A 24,294-nucleotide genomic window follows, 5' to 3' on the forward strand; every position below is an offset into this window, starting at 1 on the left:
TAATAGTCATGGGCGACTGGAATGCAGTTGTAGGGGAAGGAGTAGAAGAAAAGGTTACAGGAGAATATGGGCTTGGGACAAGGAATGAAAGAGGAGAAAGACTAATTGAGTTCTGTAACAAGTTTCAGCTAGTAATAGCGAATACCCTGTTCAAGAATCACAAGAGGAGGAGGTATACTTGGAAAAGGGCGGGAGATACGGGAAGATTTCAATTAGATTACATCATGGTCAGACAGAGATTCCGAAATCAGATACTGGATTGTAAGGCGTACCCAGGAGCAGATATAGACTCAGATCACAATATAGTAGTGATGAAGAGTAGGCTGAAGTTCAAGACATTAGTCATGAAGAATCAATACGCAAAGAAGTGGGATACGGAAGTACTAAGGAATGACGAGATACGTTTGAAGTTCTCTGACGCTATAGATACAGCAATGAGGAATAGCGCAGTAGGCAGTATAGTTGAAGAGGAATGGACATCTCTGAAAAGGGCCATCACAGAAATTGGGAAGGAAAACATAGGTACAAAGAAGGTAGCTGCGAAGAAACCATGGGTAACAGAAGAAATACTTCAGTTGATTGATGAAAGGAGGAAGTACAAACATGTTCCGAAAAATCAGGAATACAGAAATACAAGTCGCTGAGGAATGAAATAAATAGGAAGTGCAGGGAAGCTAAGACGAAATGGCTGCAGGAAAAATGTGAAGACATCGAAAAAGATATGATTGTCGGAAGGACAGACTCAGCATACAGGAAAGTCAAAACAACCTTTGGTGACATTAAAAGCAACGGTGGTAGCATTAAGAGTACAACGGGAATTCCACTGTTAAATGCAGAGGAGAGAGCAGATAGGTGAAAAGAATACATTGAAAGCCTCTATGAGGGTGAAGATTTGTCTGATATGATAGAAGAAGAAACAGGAGTCGATTTAGAAGAGATAGGGGATCCAGTATTAGAATCGGAATTTAAAATAGCTTTGGAGGACTTACGGTCAAATAAGGCAGGAGGGATAGATAACATTCCATCAGAATTTCTAAAATCAATGGGGGAAGTGGCAACAAAACGACTATTCACGTTGGCGTGTAGAATATATGAGTCTGGTGATATACCACCTGACTTTCGGAAAAGCATCATCCACACAATTCCGAAGACGGCAAGAGCTGACAAGTGCGAGAATTATCGTACAATCAGCTTAACAGCTCATGCATCGAAGCTGCTTACATGAATAATATACAGAAGAATGGAAAAGAAAATTGAGAATGCGCTAGGTGACAGTCAGTTTGGCTTTAGGAAAAGTAAAGGGATGAGGGAGGCAAATCTGAAGTTACGGCTAATAATGGAAGCAAGGCTAAAGAAAATTCAAGACATTTTCATAGGATTTGTTGACCTGGAAAAAGGGTTCGACAATATAAAATGGTGCAAGCTGTTCGAGATTCTGAAAAAAGTAGGGGTAAGCTATAGGGAGAGACGGGTCATATCCAATATGTACAACAACCAAGAGGGAATAATAGGAGTGGACGATCAAGAACAAAGTGCTCGTATTAAGAAGGGTGTAAGACAAGGCTGTAGCTTTTCGCCCCTACTCTTCAATCTGTACATCGAGGAAGCAATGATGGAAATAAAAGAAAGGTTCAGGAGTGGAATTAAAATACAAGGTGAAAGGATATCAATGATACGATTCGCTGATGACATTGCTATCCTGAGTGAAAGTGAAGAAGAATTAAATGATCTGCTGAACGGAATGAACAGTCTAATGAGTACACAGTATGGTTTGAGAGTAAATCGGAGAAAGACGAAGGTAATGAGAAGTACTAGAAATGAGAACAGCGAGAAACTTAACATCAGGATTGATGGTCACGAAGTCAATGAAGTTAAGGAATTCTGCTACCTAGGCAGTAAAATAACCAATAACGGACTCAGCAAGGAGGACATCAAAAGCAGACTCGCTATGGCAAAAAAGGCATTTCTGGCCAAGAGAAGTCTACTAATATCAAATACCGGGCTTAATTTGAGGAAGAAATTTCTGATGATGTACGTCTGGAGTACAGCATTGTATGGTAGTGAAACATGGACTGTGGGAAAACCGGAACAGAAGAGAATCGAAGCATTTGAGATGTGGTGCTATAGACGAATGTTGAAAATTAGGTGGACTGATAAGGTAAGGAATGAGGAGGTTCTATGCAGAATCGGAGAGGACAGGAATATGTGGAAAACACTGATAAGGAGAAGGGACAGGATGATAGGACATCTGCTAAGACATGAGGGAATGACTTCCATGGTACTAGAGGGAGCTGTAGAGGGCAAAAACTGTAGAGGAAGACAGAGATTGGAATACGTCAAGCAAATAATTGAGGACGTGGGTTGCAAGTGCTACTCTGAGATGAAGAGGTTAGCACAGGAAAGGAATTCGTGGCGGGACGCATCAAACCAGTCAGTAGAATGATGACCAAAAAAAAAAAAACCACTCCGCCACAGGCCATGCATTATGAACAGGTGTTCGATCGTGTAGAAAGATGCAATCTCCATCCCCGAATTGCTCTTCAATAGTGGGAAGCAGGAAGGTGCCCAAAACATCAATGTAGGCTTGTGCTGCGATAGTGCCACGCAGAACAACAAGGGTGCCAGCCCCCTCCATGAAAAACACGACCACACCATAACACCAGCGCCTCCGAATTTTACTGTTGGCACTACACACGCTGGCAGATGACGTTTACCGGGCATTCGCCATACCCACATCCGGACATCTGATCGCCACATTGTGTACAGTGATTCGTGACTCCACACAACGTTTTTCCACTGTTCAATAGTCCAATGTTTACGCTCCTTACACCAAGCGAGGCGTCTTTTGGCATTTACCGGTGTGATGTTTGGCTTATGAGCAGCCGCTCGACCGTGAAATCCAAGTTTTCTCACCTGCCGCCTAACTGTCACAGCACTTGCAGTGGATCCTGATGCAGTTTGGAATTCCTGTGTGATGTTCTGGATAGATATCTGCCTATTACACATTACGATCCTCTTCAACTGTCGGCGGTCTCTGTCAGTCAACAGACGACATCGTCCTATACGCTTTTGTGCTGTACGTGTCCCTTCACGTTTCCACTTCACTATCACATTGGAAACAGTGGACCTTGGGATGTTTAGGAGTGTGTAAATCTCGCGTACAAACGTATGACACAAGTGACACCAATCACCTGACCACGTTCGAAGTCCGTCAGTTCCGCGGAGCGCCCCACTCTGCTCTCTCACGATGTCTAATGACTACTGAGGTCGCTGATATGGAGTACCTGGCAGTAGGTGGCAACACAATGCACCTAATATGAAAAACGTATGTATTTCGGGTGTCCGGATACTTTTGCTCACATAGTGTATGTTATGCTTACAACACTACATCTCTAATCAGCATCCTTATTTTTCGACAGCAGTGTTCTTTCAATAGAGCTGTCCACGCACATACACGACATATCTCCTCAGATCTTCAAGATGCTACTAGCTTCCCAAAGGAATAAAAGTTAGGGTGGTTTGTAGGTACGATCAGTTGCCACATGCATAGATTTCTGTAGGTGTAGTCTGCGTGAGGCAACGCAAAAATGGGCAACGGCTTTTCCACGCTGGTAACACCGGTTCGCGCCCTATCAACGAAATCAAGCAACGTTCTGCATGGCTAGTATTTCGACGAATTACCTTTCGTTTTAAGGAGGCGCGAGCTGTGGTTTCCAATCGATGGACTTGCATCAGGCCAATGTGCCATACGAAATTTTTGTAAAGGATAAATATCGAGCGTATTGTACCATACAATGCAGTGTCTTTACAATCTTTGTGAAAACAATTTTATTAATTATGAAGACACTTCATTGGATAATTCTGGTATATAGGACCCTAGATAGTGTTAGCAAGCCCTTCGAAAGTTGTTATAACTGTAGTTGTGACTTAGGCAACTCATAAACAGAGTGTACTATCTCTGATTATTGTAGTTTGGTAATTTAAATTGTGCAACCAGCCCCCAACATTTCAGTCAAGGTATCTGGTTTCTTAATTTCTGCGACACTGCGCATGCGCGGCTTTCAGCGTAGGTCTCGCTTCAGATAGGGGATATGAATAATTTGAATGGCTACTACGTTCTTACTTCGACTTTTTTTTTAAGTTGCAAACGTCGTCGCACTGTTCGTGCAGATGGTTGTTGTCTTGCAAACGTCCCCATCTGTGGACTCAGAGATCGAGACGTTGCTGCACGATTCGTTACAACCATGCGGATAAGATGCCTGTCATCTCAACTGCTAGTGTTACGAGGCCGTTGGGATCCAGCACGGCGTTCCGTATTACCCTCCTGAACCCATCGATTCCATATTCGGCTAACAGCCATTTTATCTCGACCAACGCGAGCAGCAATGTCGCGATACGATAAACTGCAATCGCGATAGGCTACAATCACACCTTTCTCAAAGTCGCAAACGAGATGGCACACATTTCTCCTCCTTACACGAGGCATCACAACAACGTTTCACCAGGAAACGCCGGTCAACTGCTGCCTGTGTATGAGAAATCGGTTGGAAACGTTCCTCATGTCAGCACGTTGTAGGTGTCGCCGGCGCCACCTTTTGTGAATGCTCTGAAAAGCTAATCATTTGCATATCACAGCATCTTCTTCCTGTCGGTTAAATTTCGCGTCTGTAGCTCGTCATCTTCGTAGTGTAGCAATTCATGGTGTAGCTATTTTAATGGCCAGTAGTGAACTAAGAAAACGTTCCCTAACATTACAAGCTGACTTCAGAGACCATACGTTCCTTATCAAAATGTATTTGTTTTCGTGTTCTCTACCTCCTGTATTACTTTGAACGAATAATTTCGGAACGCCCTATATGTATAGAAATCATCCGTTGACACAGAGTCACTTTTCTTACGAATGCTCTTCGCAGTACAAACGCTAAAGTATGGTATAATTTCATCCATGTTTCTGTCACTGTGCTCTTTAATAATAAGGGTGAAATTTCACTGCAGGTCTCTTCAGCGGAGTGATCATGGAGAGTGGGGTGGCAACGGGCCCCTGGGCAGTGACGGACAAACCCCGCGAGAGGGCGTACCGGATGGGGGAGGCACTCGGCTTCCAGGCGCAGGGCGGCAACCACACTGACGACGACGACGCGCGGCTGGCCGCCCTCCTTCGTGCCGCAAATTACTCCATCCTCAACGGCCCCGACCTAATTGCACTCTCAGATTTCGTAAGCGAACCTGTTAATGTTGTGTGATGTGTGTACTACTTTTGCGAGCTAACATCCCATGTATGTTCGGGCTTACATGCGGTTCCTCTTCGTCAAAATGCCTTGGCTCAACCTCAATTTCCTTCTTTACTTTGAATGTCACGGCCAGTAGCCTTGCACCAATGTGCTTTCAGATAAATAAATAAAGAACCAAATTAACTATTATGCACTAAACTTTACAACAAATATTCTATTACCTAATGATTCAATAAGATGTCATGCTGTCATCGTTTAATGTGTTTTGTGCGGAGGAAATGATGATCTGATGCTTAACTGAAAATACTGATAATTTAAATTTACTATATCTTTTAAACAAATGAAGTTACAGAATTGATACTGACAACGTTTGTCATTTTAATGATGCGCTTCTATATGAAATGTCGATCGTTAAGATCGACTAAAGCGTTCAGATTTTAGCATTCAGGTCTTTGTTACAAAACTTGTCAGTTTCACTTTAACAGTAAATCCTGAACTATTATAGATATGATCAATATTCAAGTTTTATTGGGATCACCATGAAACTTTATGAAGGATGGCAGATTACAATTACTGTGGCTTGATTCCCTGCATTACCACAGTATTAAATAGTTTTCGTCAATGTTTCCCTTTATGATCGATCTTAGATCCGCCATATTTAACGCTGCTACGTCTCCCTAGCCCCAAACAGCTTCTACTGGGTTTCCCTATGACGTAGGTCCTCGTCTGTCTCACTCGCACACTACAGCACTTTGGCCGCAATAGACAATAGAGGTCTGTGAATCCCCATCTCGTGCTGAATCTGCGTCCTTTGTGGTACGCGGTCCTGGACGACAGGGTTCGGTTCACAATTCCTGATGGCTGACTTTTTCGGCCATACATTTAAATGAGAGCGCAGTGCTAGTTAACTCACAACAGGAAATAGTTTTGTTTTCCAATACGACTGAAATCTAATAGGAGAACTCCATTTATGTTGCTGACTGTCGTTTCGTTCGCTACCAACGTCTACCTTGTTTTTCGTAGTTATTATTTTTGTGAAAATGTGCGACGCCTTTGGTATTTCTCTCGAACAGTTGATACTCAGTGATGCAACTCATGCAGTGTTCAGCGATGTATGGTTAAGGTTTGGTGCGGTGATATCGTCAGTCCTGCTGATATTTGGGACTTCTTGAACAAACATTCTCACTTGCCAGTGTGTTTTATCAGTGCCAGTCATTTTATAGAGGAAGGTAGACAATTTTCATTTCATGGCCGAAATTTCAGCTACGTCCGTTTGTGGAAGGACTGCTGTGGCTACTAAAGTTAACTACGGCAAGCGATTCATCAACGAACATTGTCATAAATATATTCACAGATGTGTCCTACAGCCTAAGAGCTGTATGAGACATAAGTGGCGAAGAAAAAAAGTATTTTCTGAATTCCAACAAGTTGGTTTGATGAACCTAGCACTAACTTAAATACTACAGTAGAGTCTCGATTATCCGATCTTCGGTTATCCGGCCTTCTGTGTTATCCCACCCTTTCACCGCGCCGGCCGTGCGCCAGCCGACGACAGGTCAATGACTAACGTGTTGTCAGTTTTTGAAAGCCAACAACTTGCCCCGCAAAGCACTGTTGCTTCTAGACAATGCCACTTGTCATCCTAATGAAGATAAACTTCAAGATCAAGATATAAAGGCCATCTTTTTGCCCCCAAATGTCACATCCTTATGTCAGCCTATGGACCAAGGGACCTTAGAGACACTGAAGAGAAATTACCGTAGAAACTTGCTTTCCTCTTTAATTAATGCTATGGAAAATGGAGAAGACATACTAGAGCAGTTGCGCCGTATTAATTTGAAAGACGTAGCTTATGACTTGGCCCAATCTTGGGAGAGGGTTCGAGCAAATACAATTGCAAAATCCTTGTAAATTTTGCTACAGGAAAATCAAGAAAATTCTCCAGATGAATAAAATCTATAGCACCAGACGGAACCAGAAAATACTACCCTGCTTTCATTGTTACGAAAAGTTCCGGGATGTGCTGACGCCACAGAAGATGACGTAAATGAATGGATTGTCCAAGATGAAGAATTTGAAGTGTCAGATGAAGAAATAGTCAACACGGTAAACGAAAAAGAAGAAGGCGAAGAAGCGGATGTAGTGGAGGAAAGTGCGCCCAAGATTTCTCACAACGGAGGACACAAGGCCTTAGAAACTGCTTTAAAATATGTAGAGCAACTAGAGGAAACATCGTCTACCGAGGTTTTACTTCTTAAGAAACTACGAGATTTAGCAGCAAAGAAAAACGGCAAACAACAGGCAAACAAAAGACAATTACTAACTTCTTCCCACAGTAAATATCTATTCAGTCTAATCTGATTTGTATTGTATTAAATGTTTAACTCATTTGGCCTACTTTACTTTAATTTTTGTGTTTTTTTGTATTATTTTCCGTGTTATCCGAACTTCCCGCTTATCCGACCTTGCCGCGGCCGGTTTAGGTCGGATAATCGAGACTCTACTGTACTTAATTTGGCAGCGGAATGGGACAGTGTGTAGGAGACCTCAAATACTCGAATATAAATTCGCAGTGCAGGAGGCAGCTTTTTAGTATACTCACAGAAATAGAACTTTATAGCAGAAAAAAATAACCGATCATGCAGTGATATCATTGTGGTTCGCTTCTGAATAAACAGTTCATTTTTGAACTTGGAAGCTATGGAAGTACTAAGGTTTTGCGTTATAACCCTGTTACAATTGACAAAATAAAAGGTGTGATTGATGCGAAGTTCTCTGCTGCAGGAGAAACCAGCGTTCAAACTCTGCTCTGAAAATGCCTTCATTTGTTAGTGGTCTTACATTCTACACAGTGTGTTACAAAACGATACTGACAGTCTTTGAGGGCTTGTAGAGGGTGTCATGAGGAAGAAATTGAGGATAGGAGCCCGCTTCCGGAAACGTCATTCAGAGACACTACAAAGCGTCGAAGTTACAGGCACCGGCTCCTGCTAAGAGGCCGCCCTTTCAGCAGAAAATGTGACTTTATACACTGACGGACGGTAGACGGGAGGATTTTTTTTTTTCATAAAGGATGGGGCCCCTCAACCCCCAGACCAACGTGGTGACCAAACCTGAAGTTCTACTGTCACCTCTGTAAAACATATTAGTTTTCAAATCGTGAGTCACAGGATGCGGGTTGCGATGTTGTCCATGGGTTTGGGTAGTATTACTCATTGACATGGTCCATCAGGAGACAGAAAGTGGACGAAAGCGATCGAAGGGTAGCGGATTGTAATGGCAGAGGGAGAAAAGTGCCAAGGCAAGCGCCAAGGGAGAAAACCTCTGCGACAGTAGGACGGGTAGTATGGGCAGTAGCGGCTTGCTAGCTGCGACAGTGCATGCAAGGTGTGGTTATGTTAGTACGAGGTATCGTGCATCGCTACCTTTGTCGTTGCGTGTGCTCGTTGTAGGGCTTGCTGCAGCTGCTGCGTCCCTGTACCAATTCAAGGTCGTCATATATTACTGGGCATTCGGTCATAGATCAGCTCACAGTGTAGGGGATGTGTGTGGCTGGTTTGCGTGCTGTGTATAGTACGGTTTCCCTGCGATTGCCTGTTTTTCCCGGGGTCGAGCAACTGGGGTTGTCAGTAGTAGCTGTGTTTCAGGGGCTCGCCAGTACTGTCGTGTTAGCGTGCTATGGGCCATAGATGTTTAGTTTCTTGCTAATAGTATCTTTCAAATATTTCAAATGGCTCTGAGCACTATGGGACTTAACTTCTGAAGTCATCAGTCCCCTAGAACGTAGAACGACTTTAGCCTAACTAACCTAAGGACATCACATACATCCACTCCCGCGGCAGGATTCTGACCTGCAACCGTAGTGGTCTCGCGGTTCCAGACTGTAGCGCCTAGAACCGCTCGGCCACACCAGCCGGCAATAGTGTCTTTGGTCTGTTATGTTTCCATCTATGGTTGTGGTCGTAGTTACCCAGAGAAAGGATAAAGGGGTTTCGCGAGTGTCTCGTGTTTTTGTACAGTCGTGTGGTGAGTTTTTGGAATACTTGCAAGATGGTATCTAGCCGATATTCCCGGTGAAGATCTGCGGTGCGTGTGTAGCGCGGAGCGTTGCTTATGATTCTGAGTACTTTGATCTGTATGAGCTGCAGACGGCGCAGGCGTGTGGGCGCAGCATATCCCCAGACGGGAGCAGCATATGTCATCAGAGGTCTGATAAGTGTGGTGTACATGGACGTGCACACCCTCCTATTCAGTGTGCTACGCCTGTTAAGCATAGGGTAGAGTTGTTTCAGTCTCGCGTTTACTTTGTTGGTCACGTGTTGAATGTGTTCCCCCCCAGAGTAGCTTCCGGTCCATCCAGACACCGGGGTATTTGACCTTCTCGCGGAAACGTATTGGGCGTGTATGTAGTGTTATTGGGTTGCAGTGTTGATGTTTGCGAAGTAGTTTCGGTCTCCTAGTGAACAGAACGGCTTCGCACTTGCGACGTTTACTCTAACACGCCATTTCACCAGCCAAGGCTCTGCAGTTCTGAGTGCAGTCTGTAGTCGTGAGTTAATGTTAGACGGCTTCCAATCTTGCGCAAGGATGGCAGTGTCATCTGCATAGATTGCCTCCGTCATGTTGTGTGTAGCTGAGAGGTCGTTAATGTAGAGGTTAAACAGTAAGGGCTCTAGGATGCTTCCTTGGGGTACTCCTGCCTGGATATCATGTCGTGTCGATTGTTTGCCCTGCACATCGGTGTTGAAACTCCTGTCCATGAGATATAAATGTATGAGACGTACGAGCCAGTCGGGGCACCCTGCGTCGCTGAGTGCGTATGAGGCCGTTGTGCCACACACGATCGAAGGCCTTTTCGATGTCCAGGAACACCGCCCCAGTTGCTTTGTTTGTGTCGTATCCGTGTGTTATGTATTCAGCGACGCGGAGGAGTTGTTGTGTTGTCTAGTGGTGTTACCTGAAGCCGAATTGCTCCGGCCTCAGGGTGTCGTTTGTAGTGCAGTGCCTAATGAGTCGTTTTAGTATTACCTTCTCAACAATCTTGCTGAGCGCGCTCAGCAGACTGATGAGTCGGTAATTTTGTGGGAGGGAGTGGTCTTAGCCAGGCTTCCTGAACATCAGCACCTTGGCCGTCTTCCAAGAGGCGGGAAAATGTTGGTGTTTGCCGGAAAGTCTCATGTTGTTTTTTATACAGCGATTACCACCGTAACCAGTAGAGAAGATAAGAGCTGGCTGCTGCACAGATAGACCTCGTCCCCTATGAAGGTGATGCTCTACTGCCTTCGTGGATGACGGTTTCGAACTCGGGTTTCCATCCACAGTTTACTTTTCCCTTCCAAACCCTTCAAAATCTCCAATGTTCTTGAGTATACAAGAGAAAAATAAACTGTGGATGGAAACCCGCGCCCGAAACATCATCCACCGAGATAGTAGAGCATCACATTCATAGAAGATAAGGCCTATCTACGCAGTAGCCAGCTCCATCTGCTCCATTGGCGGTGGTGGTCGTCAGTCGCAATCACTGTATGACAAACAACATTGCGACACGTTCCGCTTACGGTCCGTCAGCGTACAGAGTCACGTTTGCTGTCGGAGAGGCGGCCTAGCAGCAGGCGCCAGCTCCTATAACTCCGACACTCTATAGCGTCGTTAAATGACGTTTCGGACGCGGGTTCCTATTCTCAACTTGTTCCTCTAGGCATCCTTTACAACCGCTCGAAGTTTCTCGGTAGCGTTTTGTTACACCCTGTCTACTGCTCTGGTTTGATTCCAGTAATGTGAACTAGAAAAGTGCGTAGCAATGTAGAGAAGTGAACGAAAAGAGAGGCTTTAGAAGATCTTTAGCATGAATACATCCAAACTTAATTACAGTGTGGTGTAAGAACCTTCCAAGACGCTCAGAGATATTTTATTTTCCTTTCAAAGAGGAATTATCTAGAGATTTTTGCTATTTACGTACTTGTAAAAAAAAATGTCCTCCGTTAACATTTAGACTGACAATTATGGGCTACAATTAGCTAACACGTTGATTTTTGGTGTACTTTGATAGCGCTCGGGCACAAAGAGCAGCATATCGTTGTTCCAGCACTGCAAGTATAAAACGTTAGTATGCAGGATAGCCGACACGGTGGACATTCCAGCGCTCGCGCACTCTCCCGAAATTTTTTGGGATGCTCAGCACCCACACAATATGTGAAGGAAAGTAGAAAGGAATAAATAAGAAAACAGAAAAATTCAGGAAAAATTCGAAGCTCTCAATTATTCCAATTCTGCTGTCACGCTCTCGCGTTGGCCTACGTAAGCTCAGCCTGGTGCTTCTGAGCAGTCCTCAAGACCTCAAGAAACAACTGACGAGTGCTCAGCGCTACTCTCTCTTGGAAACGTCACGAAAGTTTTTGAATGATCCGCCCAACGGGCAACGGGCGGTAGAGATTCACACCGCGTACTTTGCGTCAATAAATACTCACTTAGTACTGTTCTTTGTTGGACAGTAGGTTTTAGCTTACAATTATTATTGCGTAACGTAGTATCATTTACAGTTATTTATAATTAAATTTTATTTTGTTTATTTTTTATCGTGGTTGATTTTTGTAATGGGTAAATTCATTGTTCGCTCGTCAGTGAAGAAAAGTAATTCGTCTGCGACATAGCCAGTTATTGCTTCAGATGTTTACAACTCGACTGCTGTATCGAATGAAACAAAGAAGACTGGTCGTGTTGGTGGTGGTTGTTCATTCCAAACACCGTGAAATGTGACCGTTGTAAGACGCGAAATATGGTACAGTGTTTCTTGTGTATGTAAGGAAATGAATTCCTGTAGTGGGCCTTTCGCGAAGAAAGCTAAACAAGACGAAGTTGTGATAAAAGCATTCGTTGAAGTCTGATTTTCTTCTTGGAACGTAGCATTAGAAAGATTGGCTCGTCATGAGAAGTTTAATTCTCATACGTCATGTTGCATCAGGAAAAGGGCGTTTGATAGATGTGTGAACGGTTAGCGTTTAATGTCTAAGGTAACGAAGGAGAAATGAACTCTGCAAGAGTAGTTCTGTTGAGAATCAAATGAAAAAATATGTTTTAAGAGACGTTTTCAAGTCTCAACATCTGTGATGTACATATGCAGATTGAAGGGACGAATGAAAATTTATACCAAGGCTAGGATTCGAACCAAGGTGTCATGCTCAAGGCAGATGCGATAACATCTACACCAGACTGGCACAGTGGATTTGCACAGCTGAGCAGACTTGCCTGGCACGCGTCCCGCCTTATCCCAAATTCCATTCACGCCTCAGCGCAGTTGGTATTCCATCTTGAACAGCACTGCAAAGGCTGGAGTAGCACTTCAGCAAGCCGGCCGAAGTGGCCGTGTGGTTAAAGGCGCTGCAGTCTAGAACCGCAAGACCGCTACGGTCGCAGGTTCGAATCCTGCCTCGGGCATGGATGTTTGTGATGTCCTTAGGTTAGTTAGGTTTAACTAGTTCTAAGATCTAGGGGACTAATGACCTCAGCAGTTGAGTCCCATAGTGCTCAGAGCCATTTGAACCATTTTTTTTTTGAGCACTTCAGCATCGAACGAAACGGGGTCTGCTGGGAATCTGAAGTGGGCTGAGGCATGAATGAGAATTGGGATTGAAGATGGAGATGTCTAGGGTAGTGCGTGCAGCTGTGCAAAGCCACTCTATCTGAGTGGCGTTGTGGCTAGCACAATTTCCTATTGAGCAGGAGACCCACGTTCGAGTCCCAGCCTTGTTAAAAATTTTCCTTCATCTCTTCGGTCTATATATGGTATACATCTGTTGGGAATATTACCTTCACTGCGTTATCTGTTACAGCATAGGTTAGCAATTCATGGCCACACAGATGAAAATTCTAATTATAATGGATTGTTACTATTAGTTATCCTCTTAGCCCCGGCTTACAAAGTGTAGATGGCTTTCGCACGCCATAAAAAGTGAAATAGGTTCTATTATGGCTAAAGAAGTCTTACAAAATTTGATACAGTTTGCAGTTAGTAAAATATTCCCACTACTATTCGATAATTGTGGATGTGTCAGTGGTGGTAATTTTCAAATTTAATAATTCCTTTTTTGGTTTCTCTTATACGAGATCTTCTACAGCTGACGCACTGTTGGCGACTTTAATGGACGTTCTCACTCATTTTTCTCTAGATGTCAAGTCATGCTGAAGTATTGCTACTGACAGATCGGCAAATATGAGTGGCGCTTTTTCTGGGTTGCTAGGAAAAATCAGAGAAACTGAGCCCTGAGTTCTAGAGGTTCACTGTCTTTGAACCGTGTGACACAAGAGGCAATGCAAAATGAGACTATGGTGAGAGCCTTTCAAGTGTGAAAGAAACAATCAATTTTACACTCGCGTCCCCCAAGCGACTAGCAATATTTGAAGCCTTGGGAGCTGCCAAAGGTGTTAAGTTTATTCATCCCGTAGCTCCTCGAACTGTTTTCCCTGTCAGGAGGTGTTGTAGAACAAATTTTTTGAAGTTTGTATTCCAGAACTACGAACAGTTAATTTTGTTCTTCGGGGAACTTGAGCTCGAAAAATATGATGTCGGTGCTAAAGCTAAAAGTATCTTAAATTTTCTGTGTTCCTTCTTATCAATCTTTGTCGTGACACTTCCTATCAACATTTTAGAGCGAGGTGAAACTGCGCATGATTTTCTGCATAATTTCTCCCTACAGCTTCATAAATCGACGGACAACATTAATAGTGTCCGAGATGTTGTGAAGTTATCTCGAACCGATGACAGTTCCGATGACGTATGGAGCTCTTGCTTGGAACTGACCAAAAAATTTTATGTGAAACATTTGAAACATCCAAAAGTTTGAATCGCTTCTCGAAAACTTGCTTACGGCACTTCAACATACGCTTCTGCCGGGCCCCGGTGGTTATAACCGGAGAGTTATTGTGATTCAGTCTTTCGAGGATCGATTTTCTAAAGACGCTGTGACAAACTTCAAAGAAATAGAGACATTTATATTTCCCAAAACTAAAGATTGTAGTTATGTAACAGAATTTTATAAGGCTAGCTTTGTCCCAGAAAGACCAACTTTCCATACGAATATGATGTTCAATGTGTGTAAATCTAAAAATTATTTGTTGTAAGTACAGAAGACTTAGTGCGCTTCGAACCCAGACACGATGAAATTGATAACGATCGCTTTAACGATACCAATTTCTATAGGTAGAGCAGACCTTTCTTTGTCCGCCCTTAGAAGATTAAAATATTATCTGTGCTACACAACGACGCAAGAGAAATTGAACAACAATGGTATTTTGGATGTCAATAACAAGAAGCAAAAAATTTGAAGCTTGTCATTGTGGCGTACTTTTTCATGAAACTATTCACCGTTCGTAGGAACACATTCTTTATGAGTGAGAATTAGAAATTACACAAAGATTTTAAAAATAAAACAGTTGCATATAGATTGTGGATTACTTTTTGTATTAATTGATTAGTGTGGCAAAAGAACGTAATAAACAGTAGTCTGTTTACCTTTGTCAGGTGTTGCTCATTCAAAGATATTGAAACTGGATTTTCAGGAGGTTTAGTTTCAACATTTGTGAACTGTGATTTAGAGCACCCACACTGATTTTCGACCTGTGGTCATGTTAGTATGTTAAATAGGAACAATACATAGAAAGTATGTTTCAGACTATACAGGTGCTTTCCTCATTTGTACTGCTATAGGCACAAAACTATAGGCAGAATACTTTCTATGTTTACATGATACGAAGAGCTTTTCTAAGAAACTATAAGGAAAGAACATAAATGAGTTATTAGTGTGCGTAACTAAATTAAAAAAGGGACACTTCTATAAAATGCAGATAAACGTTACTTGACACAGTTATAAAAATACGAGCACCATGAAGTCTGATTACAGCATCGTGCAAGTGCTAGCGAACAAATATTGACCACTGGAAAGATATTTCTTTATTAGAGTTGTAAGTCAGTTCATTTTCAGTAACGTGATTCCCTGTATAAGCTACTTTCTTCTCATTTCATATTAGAAAATTTGTTATTCGGATTCTACATACTTAGGCGAATCATTCTTATGTAGGGCAACGACAAACTGTCTTTTTCACTAACAGGGACCACTCCACCAGTAGGTTCTGTTGGATTTGATGACAAGTCCAACGCATCGCACTGAATACCGTGATCTGTGTAGGCTAGGCTTCAGCCTAGGTAGTTGGCTCCTAACACTGGGCGATGGGGATGGTAGGACCAAGCGCTTCGGGTCAGTTGCTCACCAGTTACCTTTCTTGACTGCTGCATGCGCGATGTCGGTAACTCAAAACAATGCATATTTGTGGTGAAACGGTCAGCAGGAGAGACAGCCTTGCCAAACTTTCGCCTTCAGCGGCCTGTGCATTCACAGTGATTCTCCAAAAGAAATGAATGCGTTAATCAGTTTACAACATCTTTTTGCATGACAGAACGTAAACATGAAAATATTATAAGGGACAGTCAGATGAAAACGAGACAGATTATATAACGAGTGTAGGGCAGCCGTTGGAAAGGCAGGTAGGTATCTGTACAGAAGTGGCCTCTGTTCGGAATCAGGAACGAACAGCGCGTGCATTCATTGCTCACTATTTGTCTGTTATACGTGCTCGACGTGAAGTCAGCCAGTCGCGTGTGCGTCGGATTTCATTATGAAGCTCCGAAAGAGGAACAGCGAGTTGTAGTTCGATTTCTGACTGCTGAAGGAGTATCAGGAAGTGAAATTCTTGTCTAAATGTCTGTTGCGTATGGCGATCACAGTATGTCATGTGAGCGTGTGTTTGCCTGGAATAAACGATTTCGAAAATGTGTGGTACCACTGAAAGTTAGCAGTCGGCCAGGACAGGCACATCGTGTCATTACCCGTCCTGTCGCTGCTGCGGTGGTTACTGCCATCAGAAAAGACCGACTGCGGACATGTTGGACATTAGTTACGGTACCGCACACGCAATCACCACAGTCGATTTCCTACAGCTTGACGGAGGAACAGAAGTTGAACAGAGTGTCGACATCGCTGCACCACATGGAACGATATCTCGATGAGGAATATCGTTTCTTGTCACGTACTGTCAGGGAAGATGAAACATTGTGTCGTCATTTCTCTGACTACAAGTGCCTGCTGCTCTTCGATTGTCTCGAACTCGGCGCCACAGTTAACATCGGTACTTGGACGCCTGGCAAACCTTGATGCTCAACATCACGTCCAAACTCCTAGAAATGTTGACGATCGGCGCCATACTGTTGCAGAGTTATGCCCGCCCACATGTTGGCCAGATCGTTTCGATTACGCTGCACAAGTTTCGCTGGGAAGCCCTTACACATCCTCCATACAGTCCTGATCTTTCCCTACGTGATTTCCATATTTTGGGGAGCTAAAGAACAACATTAGCGCCCGTTTTAGTCCGCGAGTGGAAGATGAATAAACTGCGAGCGTACAAGCCTATTACATAACGGCGCTCTTGATATATTGTTGTCAGGACGACTAGATCATCCGATCACGCCGATTGGTTCGACACCCGCTTGATAATAGGCCAGATAAATCGTAATAATGAGCACTGAAAGACCTAAGTCGAAACAAGGTCCCTGGAGTAGACAACATTCCATTAGAACTACTGACAGCCTTGGGAGAGCCAGGCCTAACAAAACTCTGCCCTCTAGTGAGCAAGTTGTATGAGACAGGCGAAATAGCCTCAGACTTCAAGAAGAATACAATAATTCCAATCCCAAAGAAAGCAGGTGTTGGCAGATGTGAAAATTACCGAACTATCAGTTTAATACGCCACTGCTGAAAAATACTAACACGAATTCTTTACAGACGAATGGAAAAACTGCTAGGAGCCGACCTCGGGGAAGATTAGTTTGGATTCCGTTGAAATGTTGGAGGCAATACTGACCCTACAACTTATCTTAGAAAATAGATTAAGGAAAGGCAAACCTACGTTTCTAGCATTTGTAGACTTAGAGAAAGCTTTTCACAATGTTGGCTGGATCACTCTCTTTCAAATTCTGAAGGTGGCCGGGGTAAAATAGAGGGAGCGAAAGGCTATTTACAATTTGTACAGAAACCAGATGGCAGTTATAAGAGTTGAGGGGGCATGAAAGGGAAGCAGTGGTTGGGAAGGGTGTGAGACAGGGTTGTAGCCTATCCCCGATGCTATTCAACCTGTGTATTTAGCAAGCAGTACAGGAAACAAAAGAAAAATTCGGAGCAAGAATTAAAATCCATGGAGAAGAAATAAAAACTTTGAGGTTCGGCGATGACATTGTAATTCTGTCAGAGACAGCAAAGGACCTGGAAGAGCAGCTGAACGGAATGGACAGTGTCTTGAAAGGAAGATATAAGACGAACATCAACAAAAGCAAAATGAGAATAATGGAATGTAGTCGAAATAAGTCGGGTGATTAGGAAATGAGACACTTAAAGTAGTAAAGGAGTTTTACTATTTGGGCAGCAAAATAACTGATGATGGTCGAAGTAGAGAGGATATAAAATGTAGACTGACAATGGCAAGGAAAGCGTTTCTCAAGGAGAGAAATTTGTTAACATCGAATATAGAATTAAGTGTCAGGAAGTCGTTTCTGAAAGTATTTGTATGGAGTGTAGCCATGTATGGAAGTGAAACGTGGACGATAAATAGTTTAGACAAGAAGAGAATAGAAGCTTTCGAAATGTGGTGATACAGAAGAATGCCGAAGATTAGATGGGTAGATCACATAACTAATGAGGAGGTATTGAATAGATTTGAAGAGAAATTTGTGGCACAGCTTGACTAGAAGAAGGGATCGGTTGGTAGGGCATATTCTGAGGCATCAAGGGATCACTAATTTAGTATTGGAGGACAGCGTGGAGGGTAAAAATCATAGTGGGACACCAAGAGGTGAATACACTAAGCAGATTCAGAAGAATATAGGTTGCAGTAAGTACTGGGAGATGAAGAAGCTTGCACAGGATAGAGTAGCATGGAGATCTGCATCAAACCAGCCTCTGGACTGGAGACCACCACAACAACAAAATGCAATATGTATACAGTCGTTTCCGCTATACTGGGTCCAACCTTAACGCTGTGCACCTTGTACAGGAGAAACGGTGCCCACTGCCGCTGGATTTCGTTCCCGTTGTGGAGCCGCCCTCGGATTCTGCGCTGGTCATCGAGCATCCAGTGGACGTCCTCAGAGCTGGCACATACAATCAGGTGCCCATCATACTAGGCGTCACATCTGGAGAAGGAGCCCTTATATCCGTCAGTAAGTAACAAAACCTCTTAAAATCTGGGCTTCACTAATTTTGTTTGGATTCATATATGGCTTACTTGTAATTTTTGTGATGTACACTATGCATGTGGCTGTAAATTCAGCATATTTTACCATTTATGGTTCACACACGAGGTTTCATCGAAAAGTAACGGGAATTCTTGTTTTTCTTATAGAATGTTCATACGTTCATTCATCAACATCAATTTTGTCACCTTCAAAGTACTCCCCTTCAGAAATATACGCTTGCGCCAGCGTTCTTTCCAATCTTGGAAACACTTCTGGAACTCCGTTTTCGTTATGGTGTTCGGCTCCTTCAGTGATTCCGTTTTTATCTCTTCAATGGCGGTAAAACGACATCTTTCAAGGATTTCTTCAGCCTCGGAAATAGAAAGACGGTCATGTCCGGTGAATACGGTGACTGAGACAACACAACGGTTTTCTTTTGCCAACAAATTCACCAAAAAATACTGAGGTGTGAGCGGCAGCATTATCGTGATAGAGTTTCCACGAGTGGTTTTGCCCTCATTCTGGTTGTTTTCTTCGGATTGCTCACGTTGTATTCCTTATTCACTGCACGACCATAAGGCACGAACTCACCCTATTCCATTGCAATAGAAGAAAACATTGAGAAGAAATTTTCACACGTGCTCGAAATTGTCGAATTCTTTCGATCTTGGCTCTTCAGGCAGTTTAGATTGGGACGACTGGACATTGGTTTCGACGATATACGCGTATACCGATGTTCCGTCACCTGTTATAAGCTGCTGTAGAAGTTCTGTATCATTTCCGACTTCATCCAGCAATTCATGAGTGATGTCTACGCGACGTTGTTTCTAGCCAAAATTCAACAGTTTGGGAACAAACTTTGTTGCTACAGGTTTCATACCGAAATCAACCGTAAAAATTGCTTTGCATGAGCCAAAGTATATGCCGACACCATCAGCAACTTCTCTGATGATGATTAGTCTATTTTTCAGAGCATTTTCCTTGCTTCTTCCACATTGCCGTCAGTGACTGACCTGCTAGTGCGTCCAGAGTGCTCGTCGTCTTCAACGTCTTCTCGACTCTCTTCGAAACGTTTATACCATCCGTAAACTCCTGTCTTACTCTTAGTAGATTTGCCAAAAGCCAAAGATAACACTTAGAATGCAATGCTGTGTTTTATTCCATTTTTAAACAAAAATTTAATTCGAATCCTTTGGTGCATCTTTTACGATAGTAAAACTTCGCCGAGCACTGGAAAACACCTACAACCTTTTCGATTGTCAACAATGAAATAACAGCTGAAACTGAAATCATACACCAGAAAAATTTGTACCAACAACATAAAAATGTTTTGAAAATCGGATGTATAAAGCCCCGCGAAATTAAAAAGAATTACCGATTATTTTTTGATCACACCTCGTACTATATTCACAGCAACATATGAATATTGCATGCTCGTAAGCAAACGTTCCATCACTGACATCAAGATTATTTCTTATGCTGCTTCCAAGTTGTGCTAGCTGCAAATATCTACAACAGAGAATGGAGAGATCAAATGTTGCTGATGATCAATATGAGGATTCCTCACACGAATTTCTTTTATGCAATTAGTTGGGTTTATTGTCTTGGATTTATGAAGCCAGAGGATGAGTAACATGTTACGATGTCCCGTTGTTGACTGCCATGGAACTTCGTCTGGTTACTACACTGGTGCCCAAAATTAAAGCAACAGACCTGTATTTCCCCGTCTTGTGTCTAATTCACAGTATAATCATACAAAATGGTCAACAGATGTCCGTATAGTCGTGTTCTGCACGGAAGATGACATTCCGGTTAACGGACAACCACGTCAACGATAACGTCAGGGCACCTGTCAAACGCGTTAGTGTTTGCCGGTAGTCCCACAGCCACATTCGCTGTGTACACAGTCACAGACGATACAGTATGGCACAAAGAAGACGCCTACCAGACTCTCTGTGGTGGAGGGCCCTAAGAGGAATGGAAGCAGGACAGTAGCAAACTGATATGGCGGAAGACTTAATGTGAACCGTTCTGTTGTTTCTCGGATGTGGCGATAATTTACAGAGACCGAAACAGAATCCCAAAAACCAGGGCAGGGCTCACATCGAATGATATCAAAAACAGAGGACCGTTATTTGGCCGACGGTGTGGCCGTATTACTGCACGGCAACTGGCATCTAACCTCGCAGCATCCACGGGACTTCATGTATCGAGACAAACGGTGTACAGAAGGTTTCTGTATGTGCAGCTCTGATGCGTCTTCACAGAAGGGAAGTTCTAGAGTGGAGTCGTCAAAATGCCACCTGGACGGTCCAAGAGTGGGCCAATGTTCTTTTCGCAGATGAGTTCCCTTTCGTCTGGAAAATAACACCAACATTGGACTGTTGATGACTGGAAACATGTTGCCTGGTCGGACAAGTCTCGTTTCAAATTGTATCGAGCGGATTGACGTGTACAGGTAAAGAGACATCCTCATGAATCCATGGACCCCAGATGCCAGCAAGGGACTGTTCAAGCTAGAAGAGGCTCTGTAATGGTGTGGGGCGTGTGCAGTTGGAGTGATATGGGATCCCTGATCGTTCTAGATATGACTGTGACAAGTGATACGTACGTCAGTGTCCTGTCTGATCACCTGCATCCATTGATGTCCACTGTGCATTCCGACGGACTTGGGGAATTTCGGCCGGTGTGGCGAGCGGTTCTAGGCGCTTCAGTCTGGAACCGCGCGACCGCTCCGGTCCTTAGGTTAGTTAGGTTTAAGTACTAAGTTCTAGGGGACTGATGACCTCAGATGTTAAGTCCCATAGTGCTCAGAGCCATTTGAACCCACTTGGGCAATTTCAGCAGGACAATGCGACAACCCACAAGTCCAGAATTGCTACAGAGTGGCTCCAGGAACACTCTTCTGAGTTTAAACACTTCCGCGAGCCACCAAACTCCCCAGATATGAACATTATTGAGCGTATCTGCGATGCCTTGCAACGTGCTGTTCAGAAGAGGCCACCACCCTCTCGTACTATCTATTTATGGACAACCCTCCAGGACTCATGGTATCAGTTCCCTTCAGCTCTACTTCAGACATTAGTCGAGTCCATGATACGTCGTGTTGCGGCACTTCTGCGTGCTTACTGGGGCCAAAAACGATATTAGGCGGGCGTACCAGTTTCTTTGGCTCTACAGTGTAGTTCTGTAATATTTACACCTACTCGCAACTGCCTCTTTTGGAATTGGAATTATTGCTCTCTTCTTGTAGTCTGAGAATAATTCCCTTCTCTCGCATAGCTTGCACAATAGGTAGAATACTTTGCCATAGCTTGCTATCCGAAGAATCTCAGTAATTTGTGATGAAATGTCACCAATTCCATGTAGTTTGTTTCGACTTGGTCTTTAGCTGCTCTGTCGGATTTTTGTCTTAGGATCATATTTTGCAACTTATCTTCATCTACTTTCCCTCACCTTTCCCTGTGCAGCCCTTCTACATATACCTTCCATATCTGGACTTTCCCGCCTTTAGTTAATACTGGCTTGCCATCTAGCTCTTCATATTCATATAGCTCCTTCTATTTCCTCCAAAGGTCTCTTAAATTTTACTGTAGTCAGTATCCATCTTGACTCTTGTTATGCATGGCTCTAATTCCTCAAACTTCTCGTCTGGTCATTCGTTCTTTGTCATGTTTCATTTCCTGCCAGTAACAGATGTCAAGCGATGACTCCTTGATGCCAGGCCGTAATCCTGTAGAACTTTGCTCGAATTCACTTGAAATTTGGCAGTTAATGGAGAGTTTCATTTACTTTGCAGACACCACAATTATGACGGAAGCAGGGATCGCCGACTTGATGGAGAACTTCACGGCGCTGATCGGCTCCCAGCTGCCGTTGCCCACCGAAGAACAGCGGACTCGCGCGGCGGAACAGCTGGAGCAGTTCTACTTTGGGGACGAGGGCTTCTCCACGGACGACATGCAAGCCGTCACTGATGTAAATAAGCCGATTCAATAGTCTGATAGACTGTTCATATTAAGTAGTACTGAGCAGGATGCAGTCTGGCTGCCTTATAATTAGGTCTCTGAAGCTGCAACTTGCCAATTTATGTGGCACGTACGCTCGGAGCGACCAGCTGGATACAGTTTTTGTCCATACAGTTTTGACAAATGTTGGCGGCCCTAATTTGTAGGTTTTTGGCACAAGGAAAAAGTCCTTGTACATTCTCTAAGTTTGTTTCCGGCGAAGCCTGAGAGCCAGCGTGCCTCCCTTCCTACTCATGCTCTACCTATGTTGTATAGAGAGGCAGTCTAGAAATCAGAATAAAATGAAATATGCTTCTTTCATTCCTCAGTCTTAGACGTAAAATTTAATAAATGATGGTGCGAGCTTACACTTACACTATCGGCCATTAAAATTACTACACCACGAAGATGACGTCCTATAGACGCGAAATTTAACCGGCAGGAAGAAGATGCTGTGATATGCGAATGATTAGCTTTGGCGCCGGTGGCGACACCTACAACGTGCTGACATGAGGAAAATTTCCAACCGATTTCTCATACACAAACAGCAGTTGACCGGCGGTGCCTGGTGAAACGTTGTCGTGATGCCTCGTGTAAGGAGGAGAAATGCGTACCATCACGTTTCAGACTTTGATAAAGGTCGGATTTTAGCCTATCGCGATTGCGGTTTATCGTATCGCGACATTGCTGCTCTCATTGGTCGAGATCCGATGACTGTTAGCAGAATATCGGATCGGTAGCTTCACGACGGTAATACGGAACGCCGTGCTGGATCCCAACGGCCTCATATCACTAACAGTTGAGATGACAGGCACCTTATCCGCATGGCTGTAAGGGATCGTGCAGCCGCGCCTCGATCCCTGAGTCAACAGATCGGGACGTTTGCAAGACAACAACCATCTGCACGAACAGTTCGACGATATTTGCAGCAGCATGGACTATCAGCTCGGAGACCATGGCTGCGGTTACCCTTTACGCTGCATCACAGACAGGAGCGCCTGCGATGGTGTACTCAACGACGAACCTGGGTGCACGAATGGCAAAACGTCATTTTTCGGATGAATCCAGGTCCTGTTTCCAGCATAATGATGGTCGCATCCGTGTTTGGCGACATCGCGGTGAACGCACATTGTAAGCGTGTATTCGTCATCGCCATACTGGCGTATCACCCGGCGCGATGGTATGGGGTGCCATTGGTTACACGTCTCGGTCACCTCTTGTTCGCACTGACGGCACTTTGAAAAGTGAACGTTACATTTCAGATGTGTTACGAGTCGTGGCTCTACCCTTCATTCGATACCTGCAGGATAATGCACTACCGCATGTCGCAGGTCCTGTACGGGCCTTTCTGGATACAGAAAATGTTCGACTGCTGCCCTGGCCAGCACATTCTCCAGATCTCTCACCAATCGAAAACGTCTGGTCAATGGTGGCCGAGCAACTGGCTCATCACAATATGCTAGTCACTACTCTTGATAAATTGTGGTATCGTGTTGAAGTTGCATGGGCAGTTGTACCTGTAGACGCCATCCAATCTCTGTTTGACTCAATGCCCAGGCGTATCAAGGCCGTTAATACGGCCAGAGGTGGTTGTTCTGGGTACTGATGTCTCAGCATATATGTACCCAAATTGCGTGAAAATGTAATCACATGTCAGTTCTAGTATAATATATTTGTCCAATGAATGCCCGTTTATCATCTGCACTTCTTCTTGGTGTAGCAGTTTTAATGGCCAGTAGTGTATAAACAACGACCCATCTAGTGCAACGTGACCGCCGTC

The 24,294-nt window shown here is 43.8% G+C and overlaps 1 protein-coding gene across 1 annotated transcript in view; it reads left to right on the forward strand.

The window, feature by feature from the left end:
- Positions 1–22,506, forward strand: part of LOC124709019 (juvenile hormone esterase-like) — a 160,863-nt gene extending 138,357 nt beyond the window's left edge. Inside the window, exons 12-14 of the mRNA XM_047240666.1 lie at positions 4,996–5,216; positions 18,327–18,492; positions 22,307–22,506. Of these exons, the coding sequence (XP_047096622.1) occupies positions 4,996–5,216; positions 18,327–18,492; positions 22,307–22,506 (587 nt within the window). The remainder of the gene's footprint in view (positions 1–4,995; positions 5,217–18,326; positions 18,493–22,306) is intronic.
- The last annotated feature ends 1,788 nt before the right edge of the window (positions 22,507–24,294 follow it).

Source organism: Schistocerca piceifrons, chromosome 7 (assembly GCF_021461385.2).
Source record: "Schistocerca piceifrons isolate TAMUIC-IGC-003096 chromosome 7, iqSchPice1.1, whole genome shotgun sequence".
NCBI classification, from domain to species: domain Eukaryota; kingdom Metazoa; phylum Arthropoda; class Insecta; order Orthoptera; family Acrididae; genus Schistocerca; species Schistocerca piceifrons.